The 12,010-nt window shown below is 48.0% G+C and overlaps 1 protein-coding gene and 1 long non-coding RNA gene across 4 annotated transcripts in view; one reads left to right on the forward strand and one right to left on the reverse strand.

The window, feature by feature from the left end:
• LOC309369379 overlaps window positions 1-12,010 on the forward strand; it is a 161,346-nt gene that overhangs the window by 14,684 nt on the left and 134,652 nt on the right. The gene's annotated exons all lie outside the window — the stretch shown is intronic.
• On the reverse strand, window positions 364-6,118 carry LOC309368545 (sialidase-3-like). Of its 2 annotated transcripts, none has more exons than XM_081908690.1 (3): window positions 6,008-6,118; window positions 3,547-3,758; window positions 364-2,250 (listed from the first exon to the last, which is right to left on the reverse strand). In XM_081908690.1, the coding sequence occupies exons 2-3, from the start codon at window positions 3,751-3,753 to the stop codon at window positions 1,168-1,170; spliced, it is 1,290 nt and encodes a 429-aa protein (XP_081764816.1). In that variant the 5' UTR covers window positions 3,754-3,758; window positions 6,008-6,118; the 3' UTR covers window positions 364-1,167. The 2 variants fall into 2 exon arrangements, with proteins under 2 accessions (XP_081764816.1, XP_081764815.1); XM_081908689.1 differs by lacking the exon at window positions 6,008-6,118 and adding an exon at window positions 4,027-4,288.

Here is a 12,010-nt window from a genome sequence, read left to right on the forward strand (position 1 = left end):
AAAAAAGGATAATTTACAGTATAAAATGTTGATAACAATGAATTCAGAATTCAAAAATCAACTTGGGGGGAAATCAATCCAATAAACATTAGATGAAATAAAATATTTAAAAAAATATGATAGAATTAATATTAAGACAGTGTGACACATTGGTTAAGAGTGTCAGACTAGGACAGGGTTCTAATCCCCACTTGGTGATCGCCAGGGCTAGCTGGCTAAATTACCGTATTTTTTGCTCTATAAGACTCACTTTTCCCCTCCTAAAAAGTAAGGGGAAATGTGTGTGCGTCTTATGGAGCGAATGCAGGCTGCGCAGCTATCCCAGAAGCCAGAACAGCAAGAGGGATCGCTGCTTTCGCTGCTTTCACTGCGCAGCGATCCCTCTTGCTGTTCTGTCTTCTGGGATTCAGAATATTTTTTTTCTTGTTTTCCTCCTCCAAAAAACTAGGTGCGTCTTATGGTCTGGTGCGTCTTATAGAGCGAAAAAATACGTTAGTCCTATTTGGGCCAGTGAGGAAAGCAGGGGAGAATTAGCTGTGGGATCCCAGAGCGGGTAGTCCAAGCGGGAGATAACCAGAGAAGGGACCACTCTGGTGAGACAGTCTGCAGGCAGGAAGGGTCTCATCCTGCGCACCAGATGGAGCTGCTAAACAGCTGCCCTGGACACAGAACTGACCTGCGCCTCCATGGACAGCTGGGAGTCCAAAATGACTCCCAGGCTGCGCACCTGGTCCTATGATTCAAGACACTATTCAGAAGTGGTGCCTGTTCTGTTCCAAGGCTTTTCATCCAACTGAGTCCAAAAATCACCCAAGATTTGCACAACCCATGAAGTTATGGAGAAATCACTGGGCCGTCAAAGGGCCTCTGAGGGCATGAACACCCTTCCCTTAGATCAGGGGGTGACTAACTGTGGCACTCCATAATAATAATAATAATAATAATATAATAATAATAATAATAATGTATTTATACCCCACCCATCTGGCTGGGTTTCCCCAGTGATGCTGAACTACAACTCCCATCGTTCCTGGCTGTTGGTGCTGCTGGCTGGGGCCATCTCTAGAGGGTGGTGGACTCTCCTTCCTTGGAGGTTTTCAAGCAGATGTTGGACGGCCATCTGTCATGGATGCTCTAGTTGAGATTCCTGCATTGCAGCGGGTTGGACTAGATGACCCTAGGGGTCCCTGACTGCTCTGCGATTCTACGATCCCCGGGCCTTAGGTTCTTCAGAAGCTCAACGTCGCTGAAAAGCTGAAAGGCAATTTCTTCGCACGCAGTCGCCACCCCGCATTCAAACAGGCACCCAAACATCACCGGCTTGCCCTCCTCCTGACACACGGCCAGGTCCGAATACCCGCTGGGCCCTTTGTTCAGCACCCAAGGGGCTGCCCAGCACCCCTTCTCCAACGGAGAGGGGTTCAGGTAGATGCCCAGATCCGAACGCTTGTGGCTGTTTGTGGGGTGGGAGAAGACCAGCCACGACTTGGTGCTCCTCTTGCGAGGGGCCGAGGAGGGATCGACACCCAGCAGACACGCCGATTCGCCAGCGCCTTCCTCTAGGTCCCGATCTGAGGGTTTCGGTGCCGGGGCGAAACTCACCACACTGCCCTGGCACCCGTGGGGCGGCTCAGGCAGCTGCTTGCAAATAAAGGACTTCTGGAAATGGCCTCCGTTATCGGCGCTGAAGGCCTCGACGCGGCAGCGGCTCCAGCCCGAATGCCGGGCGTTGACGTACAGTAAGCGGCTTCTGTCCTGGCAGTTGATCTCGGCCAGCTGGCACTCGGTGGCTCGCAAGTCCTCAAGGAGCCGGCCCCGCGCCCAACTGCGCCCTCCGTCGTCGCTGAGCAACGCGAAGCAATGGGGAGCTGCGCAGCAGAGCGGGCAGAAGCAAAAGCAACGTTTGCTGGTGCGGTAGGCGTACGCCGGGACCACCAGGCGCCCGGAGCTGAGCTGCACGCCGTGGCCCGGCCCGACGGCAAAGGTGGCCCACTTCCTCCGCTCGCCCCCAAACATCTGCCTAGTTAAGTCCACCAACTGGCTCCAGGTGCGGCCGCCATCTTGGCTAGAGACGTAGCAGAGCTTGGCAGCGTTCCTCCCCGTCGCAATCTGCCGCCGGGCTGTGACGTGGTCCAGAACGCAGATGAAGAACAGGTAAGTGGTTCCGCTCTTCTCCTCGTGAACCGGGCAGGGGTTCATGGTGCGGTATTTGGGGAGCGTGGCCGTTGGCAGGGGCTCCTGAGGACCCCACTGGAGAGAAGAAGAAGAAGAGTTTGGATTTGATATCCCGCTTTATCACTACCCGAAGGAGTCTCAAAGCGGCTAACAATCTCCTTTCCCTTCCTCCCCCACAACAAACACTCTGTGAGGTGAGTGGGGCTGAGAGACTTCAGAGAAGTGTGACTGGCCCAAGGTCACCCAGCAGCTGCAGGTGGAGGAGCGGAGACGCGAACCTGGTTCACCAGATTATGAGTCTACTGCTCTTAACCACTACACCACACTGGCTCTGAAACAGAGAAGGGACAAAAGGGTTTGCTCTCGGGGTGATGTCTCTGCGCACTTCACATCCAACCTGGAATCGTCATCATTAATTAAATTTGCATACCTTCCTTCGTCTGCAGATCTCAGGGCGGATCACAAGATGCAAGTTAGCGGATTAAAATGTATAAAAGGTAAAGGGACCCCTAACCATTAATAATAATAATAATAATAATACTTTATTATTTGTACCCCGCCCATCTGGCTGGGCCTCCCCCAGCTACTCTGGGCGGCTTCCAACAAAGATTACATCAAAATGTCACACATTAAAAACTTCCTTGAACAGGGCTGCCTTCAGATGTTTTCAGGTAGTTGTTTATCTCTTTGACATCTGACGGGCAGGTGTTCCACAGGGCGGGTGCCACCACCGAGAAGGCCCTCTGCCTGGTTCCCTGTAGCTTTGCTTCTCGCAGTGAGGGAACTGCCAGAAGGCCCTCAGAGCTAGACCTCAGTGTCTGGGCAGAATGATGGGGGTGGAGACGCTCCTTCAGGTATACTGGACCGAGGCCGTTTAGGGCTTTAAAGGTCAGCAACAATACTTTGAATTGTGCCCGGAAACGTACTGGGAGCCAATGTTGGTCTTTCAAGACCGGTGTTTTATGGTCTCGGCGGCTGCCCCCAGTCACCAGTCTAGCTGCCGCGTTCTGGAATAATTGTAGTTTCTCTTTGCTCTTATCTTGGCATACATTCCTTCCTTCCGCCCTTGCCTCATCACCAGCTACTTGGCATCGCCCCAAGCCCCATCCACTTCTAAAAGAGATGGGGGGAGTTGCTTCAGAAAGCATTCCCCCCCCCATACATAGAGTGCAGAGCACCTCCCCGCCTTCATTAAACAGCTTACCTGAGCTGCCTGCCACCCTGCTGTCACGCTGGAGTTGGGGTGGCCGCATATTGGCAGGCCCATAAACTGCTGCGTGACGACAGCCTTACATTTATTGTATATAGTAAGAAAGAAAAGAAACATGCAAGGAAGAATAACAGCATTACGCTTTCTGCTCCTGGCCTTACCTGAACGGACGTTCCTTCCTTCCGCCCTCGCCTCATCACCAGGAATTTAGCATCTTCGTCTCGGGGGGATGAGCGCTCCTCTGCAAACGCCAGGAAGGTGGACTCGGAGGGCAGGTAAAGCAGCGCTGGGATGCGGTAGGTGAGGCCCCCTCGTTTTTTCTGGCTGAAAAGAGTCACCTTCCCAGAGCCAGCCTGAGCCTCGGCCATGTTTTCTGGGCATGCAGAAATATTTGGGGAGGTGAGAGGAGGGAAAGAGGGAGATGAAGAATCCAATTAGTTTGTTGCATCACCTGAAAGGTCCTTTCTCCCTTTATAAACCTGCCCAGGTGCCAAGATCCTCCTACCACCAGCCCATATTCCTCACCAGGGGGAACTAAAAGCTAAGTCGCACCCAGAATCCACTGTCTTCCTTGATTCCCATAAGTATAGAAATCCTGGATTTGCACCCTGTAAGGGACATTTTGCCTCCGGGTCTCCGACCTGGAGAAATTTCACACTTCTGGCTGGAACCAGTCCAGGTTGCAAATCTGCCTGCCGACATGTACTGAGCAACCAGTAGCTAATTGACAACCTGGGAAGAAAACCAGCCAAACAGACCCCCCCCAATAACATCCAGTTTACAAAAGCTGTGAAGCTTGGTCACCTGCAAAAGTTTCCTGCTTGCTAAAGGTGACCAGTAGGCTAGTTATCGCCAGAAATAATAATAATAATAATAATAATAATAATAATAATAGTAAATTTTATTTATACCCCACCCTCCCCAGCCAGAGCAAGGCTCAGGGCGGCTAACAACAGTAAAATTACAGTAAAAACATAAGGGGGGGGAAACCAATTTAAAATACAGGTTAAAATGCAGCCTCATCAAAACCATAAGGGGAGGGAAACATAAGGGTCTGACTGAGTCCAAGCCAAAGGCAGGGGGAACAGCTCTGTCTTGCAGGCCCTGTGGAAAGATGTCAAGTCCCGCAGGGCCCTGGTCTCTTGTGACGGAACGTTCCACCAAGTCGGGGCCAGTACTGAAAAGGCCCTGGCCCTAGTTGAGACCAACCTAACCACCTTGAGGCTCAGGACCTCCAAAGTGTTGTTATTTGTGGACCTTAAGGTCCTCCGCGGGGCATACCAGGAGAGGTGGTCCCGTAGCTACGAGGGTCCTAGACCGCATAGGGCTTTAAAGGTCAAAATCAGCACCTTAAACCTGACCCTGTACTCCACCGGAAGCCAGTGCAGTTGGTAAAGCACTGGATGAATGTGATCCCGCTGCGAGGACCCCGTGAGGAGCCTCACCGCAGCATTCATTCCTCCTCACCACTATGAGCTGAATAAAGAGCATGAAATCCACTCTTGACTTCGAGTATATTTCTATATATATATGTAGCTCATAATAAATATACTGCACTGCACTGCAGAACCTGGAACTCTGATCATTTCTGCTAAAGTGCAGCGGAGAATTCGTGACATTGGGGGGGTGTTGGGGCAGGATCAGTACCTTGGTACTGGGGAATGACTTTTTAATTTTCTACTGGGTTGCCACATTTCAAAGTAAAAACCAGAAAAACCTGGAAGTTGTTGAGCTCTCTTGAGAAAAAGCCTGAAGTTTGACATATGGCACTCCTACTTCAGCAGTTAAAATAGTATCCCTGATCATTATTTTCACGGTAAGGAACATTTCCAGGAATCAAACCCTTGCAAGATTTCTCCCAGGAGACAAAACAGCAAGTTTGGACAATGCTTTATCCAAGTTGCAAGCTCACCAGCTGCTATTATTATTATTATTATTATTATTATTATTATTATTATTATTATTATCATTTAAGATGTGGGGAGATCCATGTCCTAAATCTCTACCTCTTTGGCTCTATGCAGAAGCCGCCTCTTCTGTTTAAAGGACTGGCTTTCCACCCCCCCCCTCCCGTCACTGGCAGAAGCGTTTTGAAAACAGGAACTCGGCTGCTGAAATCCTCAAGCGCTTTCTCCGAAAAGGGGCGAGAAAAATGCCTTTTTCCTTAAAAACAAATAATGCATTGAAAATATTGCAACGTTCCTAAGCGGTACACCTCAGATTGCATCACATCCTTTTTTTGCAGGAAACGGGGGGGGGGACAAAAACACGACTCTCTTTGGATTTCCAGCACTCATCCTTCCCTCCTCCCCCCCAAAAAAAAATCCTGATGCGAGGAGGTCTCTTCCAGGGGACTGAAATCGATCTTCCTCCCTGGGCAAACTTCTGCAAAAATAAGTGGGGCTGCGGGAGACGCTTCCATCTAGGGCGGGGGGGGGGGGTTATATCCCCACCCCCATAAAAGAGATCTATTCCCTAGTTTATATTTTACCCCTTTAAATGCATCACACTGTCCCCTCCCCTCCTTTCATGGAGCTTCCCCTATTTTTTTTGCGGGGGGGGGATAATTATGGGTTTTCCCTCCCTGGGATTTTCCTGCAATGTCCTTGCTGCATCACTCACCGTGCAAAGGCTTTTCCAACTGCGCAGGTGAAAGGGATACGCGCGGGAGAGGATCGGTGCGCAGGATCAGCTCCCTGGATAGGGCGCAGGGCGAGATCAGGATGTCCTCCTCCGAAGCACCGCCCCTTCTTTAGCCACGCCCACTCAGCATCACTCAGCATCCCGGAGAGACATCCCACAGCATCTCTCCTGCGCCTTCCAGAGCGCAGACCCGTGGGAAGGTTTGCCCGTGTGAAACGCTCGTGTGAAACCTTTGCCGTTGCCACTTCCACTCCCCTCCCGTTGACAATAGCCTAACATTACTTTAGCTCCTGCTCAATTTATGTACATCAAGCTGTTATCAAAGGCACTGTTGTTGTTTTTTAGAGAGATAATACCAGGCAGAAGTAAGGCTTCCAAGGATTATTTGATGCTCGTGCACTAAAAGAATAAACAGATTTATTGCTCCAAACAAAGCGGAAGCAAAGAGTATACTGTACAGTGGTACAGTGGCGTATCGTGGGGGGTGCAGGGGGGGCCGGCCGCACCGGGCGCAACATCTGGGGGTTAGGGGGCACAAATCCATGGGTTAGGGGGCGCAAATCCATGGGTTAGGGGGTGCAAATTACTTGCCTTGCCCCGGGTGCTGACAACCCACGCTACGCCACTGCAGTGGTACCTCGGGTGACATACGCTTCAGGTTACAGACTCCGCTAACCCAGAAATAGTACCTCGGGTTAAGAACTTTGCTTCAGGATGAGAACAGAAATCGCATGAAGGCAGCAGGAGGCCCCATTAGCTAAAGTGGTACCTCAGGTTAAGAACAGTTTCAGGTTAAGAACGGACCTCCAGAGCGAATTAAGTACTTAACCCGAGGTACCACTGTATATGACATTTTAAAAAATTATTCTTACCATGTAGGCAGCAAGGGAACCGACCGTTTTCTTGATCCAAATGTGCTCTGTCCAACTACCATGGTCTATTCTCGTCCCAAATAAGTAGAAGGATTTCTTTTAGCCACAACAATATTTATGCTGCCCTCGTGTTCCATGCCTGCCCTGACGCTGCAAATGCTTTTCCTTCCGGGATCTTGCTCAATCTTGTTTCTTATTCCTTTATTTTTTTCCATTTAAAAAGGAACAAATTAACCCACCCACACAAACTATTATGTAGCTCAGAATCAGGGCCAGATTTAGGTTTGATGAGGTCCTAAGCTACTGAAGGTAATGGGGCTCTTTATATGTCCAGCTGTCCTTTGTCAACAACAAATTGTAGCGGTTTTTTGGTGTTGAATATATGCTATATGGTAATTTATGGACCTCATAGGTATCTCAAGCTATTTGCATATGCAGAATGCAGGCACCCTATATACAGAAAGGAGCAAACCAGTGGTGTTTTAGGGAGCAGGCTAGCAGGCGGGGCCCACAACTTACATCCTAGGAGCCTACACCAGTGGCGTAGCGTGGGTTGTCAGCACCCGGGGCAAGGCAAGTAATTTGCGCCCCCTAACCCCTAACCTGCCTCCGCTGCCAGCTTCTTCTTGCTGCTGCCTGGTCTGGGCTGGTGTGGTTCTCTCCCGCGCTCAGCGCTGCGCTGGGCGGCCGCTGCATTGTCCCTCCCCCAGATAGTCCCTCGCTCTCTCTCCGCACCGCACGCCTGGCACCCACCCCCTCCACAGTGGGCGGCGACCTGGCGGCTCGGATCGGATTCGCACAGCCAGCACTGCAGTGAGAGAGAGTGAGTGAGTGAACCAGGTAGGGGCAGAGAGCTGCGAGTGCGAGCGCCCCCCCAGATGTTGCGCTCAATGCGGCCGGGCCCCCCTGCATCCCCCATGCTACGCCACTGGCCTACACAACACAAAACACTGTTGCTGCATGTAGGTTTGATTTTATTTGTTTTTTATCTTATATTTTGGAAATCTACATCCAGGTTTTTTTCCTTTTGGGGGGGGGCAAGAGAGTGGGCAGCCCTAAGCTATAGGTTGTTTAGCTTATGTGTAAATCCGGCACTGCTCAGAATGCAACCAGCCTTTATGTGTTAACAGCTGCACTCGTATATTATGAGCGGGCAGCTTATAATATACCAGGGTTACGCTAGAAATGCTGGGGTGCGATTCTGCTTGTCTTAAGGCTGATGGGTTTTGCGGGGGGAGGGAAGCAGGTAAGGAGGGGAACCATCAAGTTTCCTAGGCTGCCATCTGACCTTTGTTGTTGTTTAGTCGTTTCCGACTCTTCGTGACCCCATGGACCAGAGAACGCCAGGCACCTCTGTCCTCCACTGCCTCCCGCAGTTTGGTCAAACTCATACTGGTAACCTCGAAAACACTATCCAACCATCTCGTCCTCCGTCGTCCCCTTCTCCTTGTGCCCTCCATCTTTCCCAACATCAGGGTCTTTTCCAGGGAGTCTTCTCTTCTCATGAGGTGGCCAAAGTCTTGGAGCCTCAGCTTCAGGATCTGTCCTTCCAGTGAGCACTCAGGGCTGATTTCCTTAAGATTGGATCAGTTTGTTCTTCTTGCAGTCCATGGGACTCTCAAGAGTCTCCTCCAGCACCATAATTCAAAAGCATCAATTCTTCAGCGATCAGCCTTCTTTATGGTCCAGCTCTCACTTCCATACATCACTACTGGGAAAACCATAGCTTTAACTGTACAAACCTTTGTTGGCAAGGTGATGTCTCTACTTCTCAAGATGCTGTCTAGGCCTGTCATTGCCCTTCTCCCAAGAAGCAGGCGTCTTTTAATTTCGTGGCTGCTGTCACCATCTGCAGTGATCCGCATCTAGCCATCTGACCTAGCTTGTGCTAACTTTCCTTCTGATGCCCTTAGGCAGGGGTCAGCAAACTTTTTCAGCAGGGGGCCAGTCCACTGTCCCTCAGACCTTGCGGGGGGCCGGACTATATATATATATATTTTTTTGGGGGGGAATGAACGAATTCCTTTGCCCCACAAATAACCCAGAGGTGCATTTTAAATAAAAGGACACATTCTATTCAGATAAAAACATGCTGTTTCCTGAATTGTCTGCGGGCCAGATTTAGGGTTGCAAAGACTGCGGAGATCATAATTGGGCGCACTCTTCCCACCTTGGATCAAATCTACGCTTCCAGGTGCCATAAGAAAGCTGCAGAGATAGTGCAGGATAGTGCGCACCCCGGAAATGATCTCTTCCAGCTTCTGCCTTCTGGAAGAAGGTCCAGGGTTATAAAGACTAGGACTAGCCGCCTGAGAAACAGTTTCTATCCAAATGCGATTTTGGTTTTAAACGCAGTGCAAGGTAGTATCTACGGGAGTATATTGTATTTTAAAAATGGGGTATCAGAATTTTTAGGGGGCTAACCAGGCTGGGATAGCTGGCTTGTTAGTTTCTGAATGCCTGATGTAGATTTTCAATTTCGTTGTTCTGTATAGGACAATGACAATAAAGATTATCGTATCGTATTATCATATCGTATCGTAGAAGGCAATTGGGCCGGATCCAGCCCCCAGGCCTTAGTTTGCCTGCCCCTGCTCTTAGGCTTACTTCTTCTTGTGTCTCCACCTTCATTAGTTTGAACAAGGCTCATTCCTATAATAAAGCATGCAATTCTTTTATCAAACTAGGCATACTTTCCTTCCCTGAACTGAGAGATTCAGGGTTCATTCACACTTCCAGTTGTCCCACAATTTTTAGGCAGAGTTCTGAGAGCTTTTCATTTTGTTCCATCTCTTTCCCTGGGAAAACCTGCCGGTGTCTGTGTTTGTTCAGCAGTAAACACCGGGTTACATATACTTCTCTGACTTTTTGCAATGCAGTTATTGTCTATTTCTTGTTTGTATATGTATGCGTGTGTAAATCTATTTTAGCACAAAATATATTTGAAAGTACACGTTTTAATGCACACTGAAATAAGCCTTTTCATAAAGATTTATTTAAAAAAAACCAAAAAGCTGCACATCAGTACAGAAACAGAATTGAACTCTTGAATAAACATATAAGGCAAAACGGATGGAATTGAGAAGGCGTCTGATCTGATCTGCCCATCCCTTCATGTAATAATAATAATAAATTTATATAAATAATAAATAATAAATTAATACTACTACTAATAATAATAATAAATTTTATTTATACCCCGCCCTCCCCAGCCAAGACCGGGCTAACACCAGGTATAAAACAATCGATTCAAATACAACTGAAAAACAAGATTAAAACACAACATTAAAATGCAGCCTCATTTCAGTAGAAACTCAAATCAAACGCTTTTTGGGGATGAAAACGTCAAATCTTCACCGAGGCCAACTATCCAGACTGGTCTTACGTGGGCCAAAGAAAGAGGTTTAGTACAGGCTATCTCCCCTGATGAGCTAGATTTCCAGATACGGGAAGTAGTGTTGTTGTTTTTTAAGGAGATGAACCGCAACAGGAAGCGGGAGAGATCTGAGGTGGAGCATGGGCAGAGCAGTTATCCGAAGTTATCGCCAGCACATGTGCCAGGACTTCATACAGTGCCACGCGGAGCCAGAGGCAGGAACAGCATGCAATACAATATGTAGCAGAATTGGGTAGTATCACGCTATCCCCCACAAATAAGAGGGACAGAACTCACAAGCCAACATGGTGCCAGCCAACCTGTAGGCCGGCACATGTGATATGTAACTTTAAGAACTGGTGCTAGAGTTCTTTTTCATTCCTCCTCCATTCCCACTCTCTTTTCCTTGTGTGCCATTGCCTTTCAGAATGCAAGCCTGAAGACGGGATCTGTGTTAACTACAGATCTCCGTAAGCCACTCTGGGGGGTCCAGACCATGAAGAGAATTATTAGTTAATGGCAATTAAGAGTAATAGAGAAATTAAGAAATGCAGAATAAGTGATAAAGAACGGAAAATCGTCAGAGGTGGTTAGACGGAAGTCAAAAATATTGCGTAAGATAAGAAGTTATGTTAAATGAATGTTGGAAATGATATGTAAAAAACCCGCAATAAAAATGTATATATATATATAAAATACTGTAGGTAAGTAAATGTAAATGTCTGTAAAATGATGGTGGTGGTGGTAATAATAATAATAATAATAATAATAATAATAATAATAATAATACAGTGGTACCTTGGAAGTCGAAAGGAATGTTCCGGAAGTCCAGTTGACTTCCAAAACGTTCGGAAACCAAGGCACAACTTCTGATTGGCTGCAGGAAGCTCCTACGTCCAATCAGAAGCCACGTTGGACATTCGGGTTCCAAAGAACGTCCACAAACCGGAACACTCAATTCCGGGTTTGCGGGGTTCGGAAGCCAAAATGTTCAAGATCCAAGGTACGACTGTGATGCTGATGCTGATAATAATAATAATAATAATAATAATAATAATAATAATAATAATAATAAAATATTATTTTCTGTTTTCTAGCACTGTTGCTCAAGACAAATCAGAAAGCCATGAAAGGCCACCATCTCATTGCCACAGGAAAATGAACCTCTGGGCCCAAACTGAGCGACACCTTGCAGGAGTCAGGGAACAGGATACTCAAATAACCAGAAAAACACACAACTGGGAATGAGAGAGACTTATTTCAAATGCAGCTCCTTTCTTTAGAAGGCACGAAAATTTGGGTGAGAGACAGAGAGCTGCAGTAGACGTTTTATGCATCCTTCCTGACAGGCTCAAGACATCTCTGTTTTGCAACCACCCTCATTCATCGTCTCCCTGAACTACAGACTTGGGCTCCATTCTTTAGACATCCTCCCAATTTCTTCACTTTCTGCACCCTTCTTGGGCAGAAGGGAGGGGAAGTCTATAAACTCAGGGTTTCAGCGTAGTTGGGGAGAAGCACGTGGTGCCCCCACCGCAAAGCTAACAGAAGATGCTGAAACTCCTGGCCTTGTCATTTGCTGCGAACCCAGAAGTCCCTTCTCTATAATAAATAATAACAATAAATTTCTATTTATACCCCGCCCTTCCCGGTTCAGAAAACTGGGCTCAGGGCGGCTAGCAACAGATTTAAAACACTTAATTGATGCAACAAAAAACAGCATAAAACGTGAAT

The sequence above is a fragment of the Podarcis melisellensis genome (assembly GCF_964234715.1).
Source record: "Podarcis melisellensis genome assembly, chromosome: 4".
Lineage (NCBI taxonomy): Eukaryota > Metazoa > Chordata > Lepidosauria > Squamata > Lacertidae > Podarcis > Podarcis melisellensis.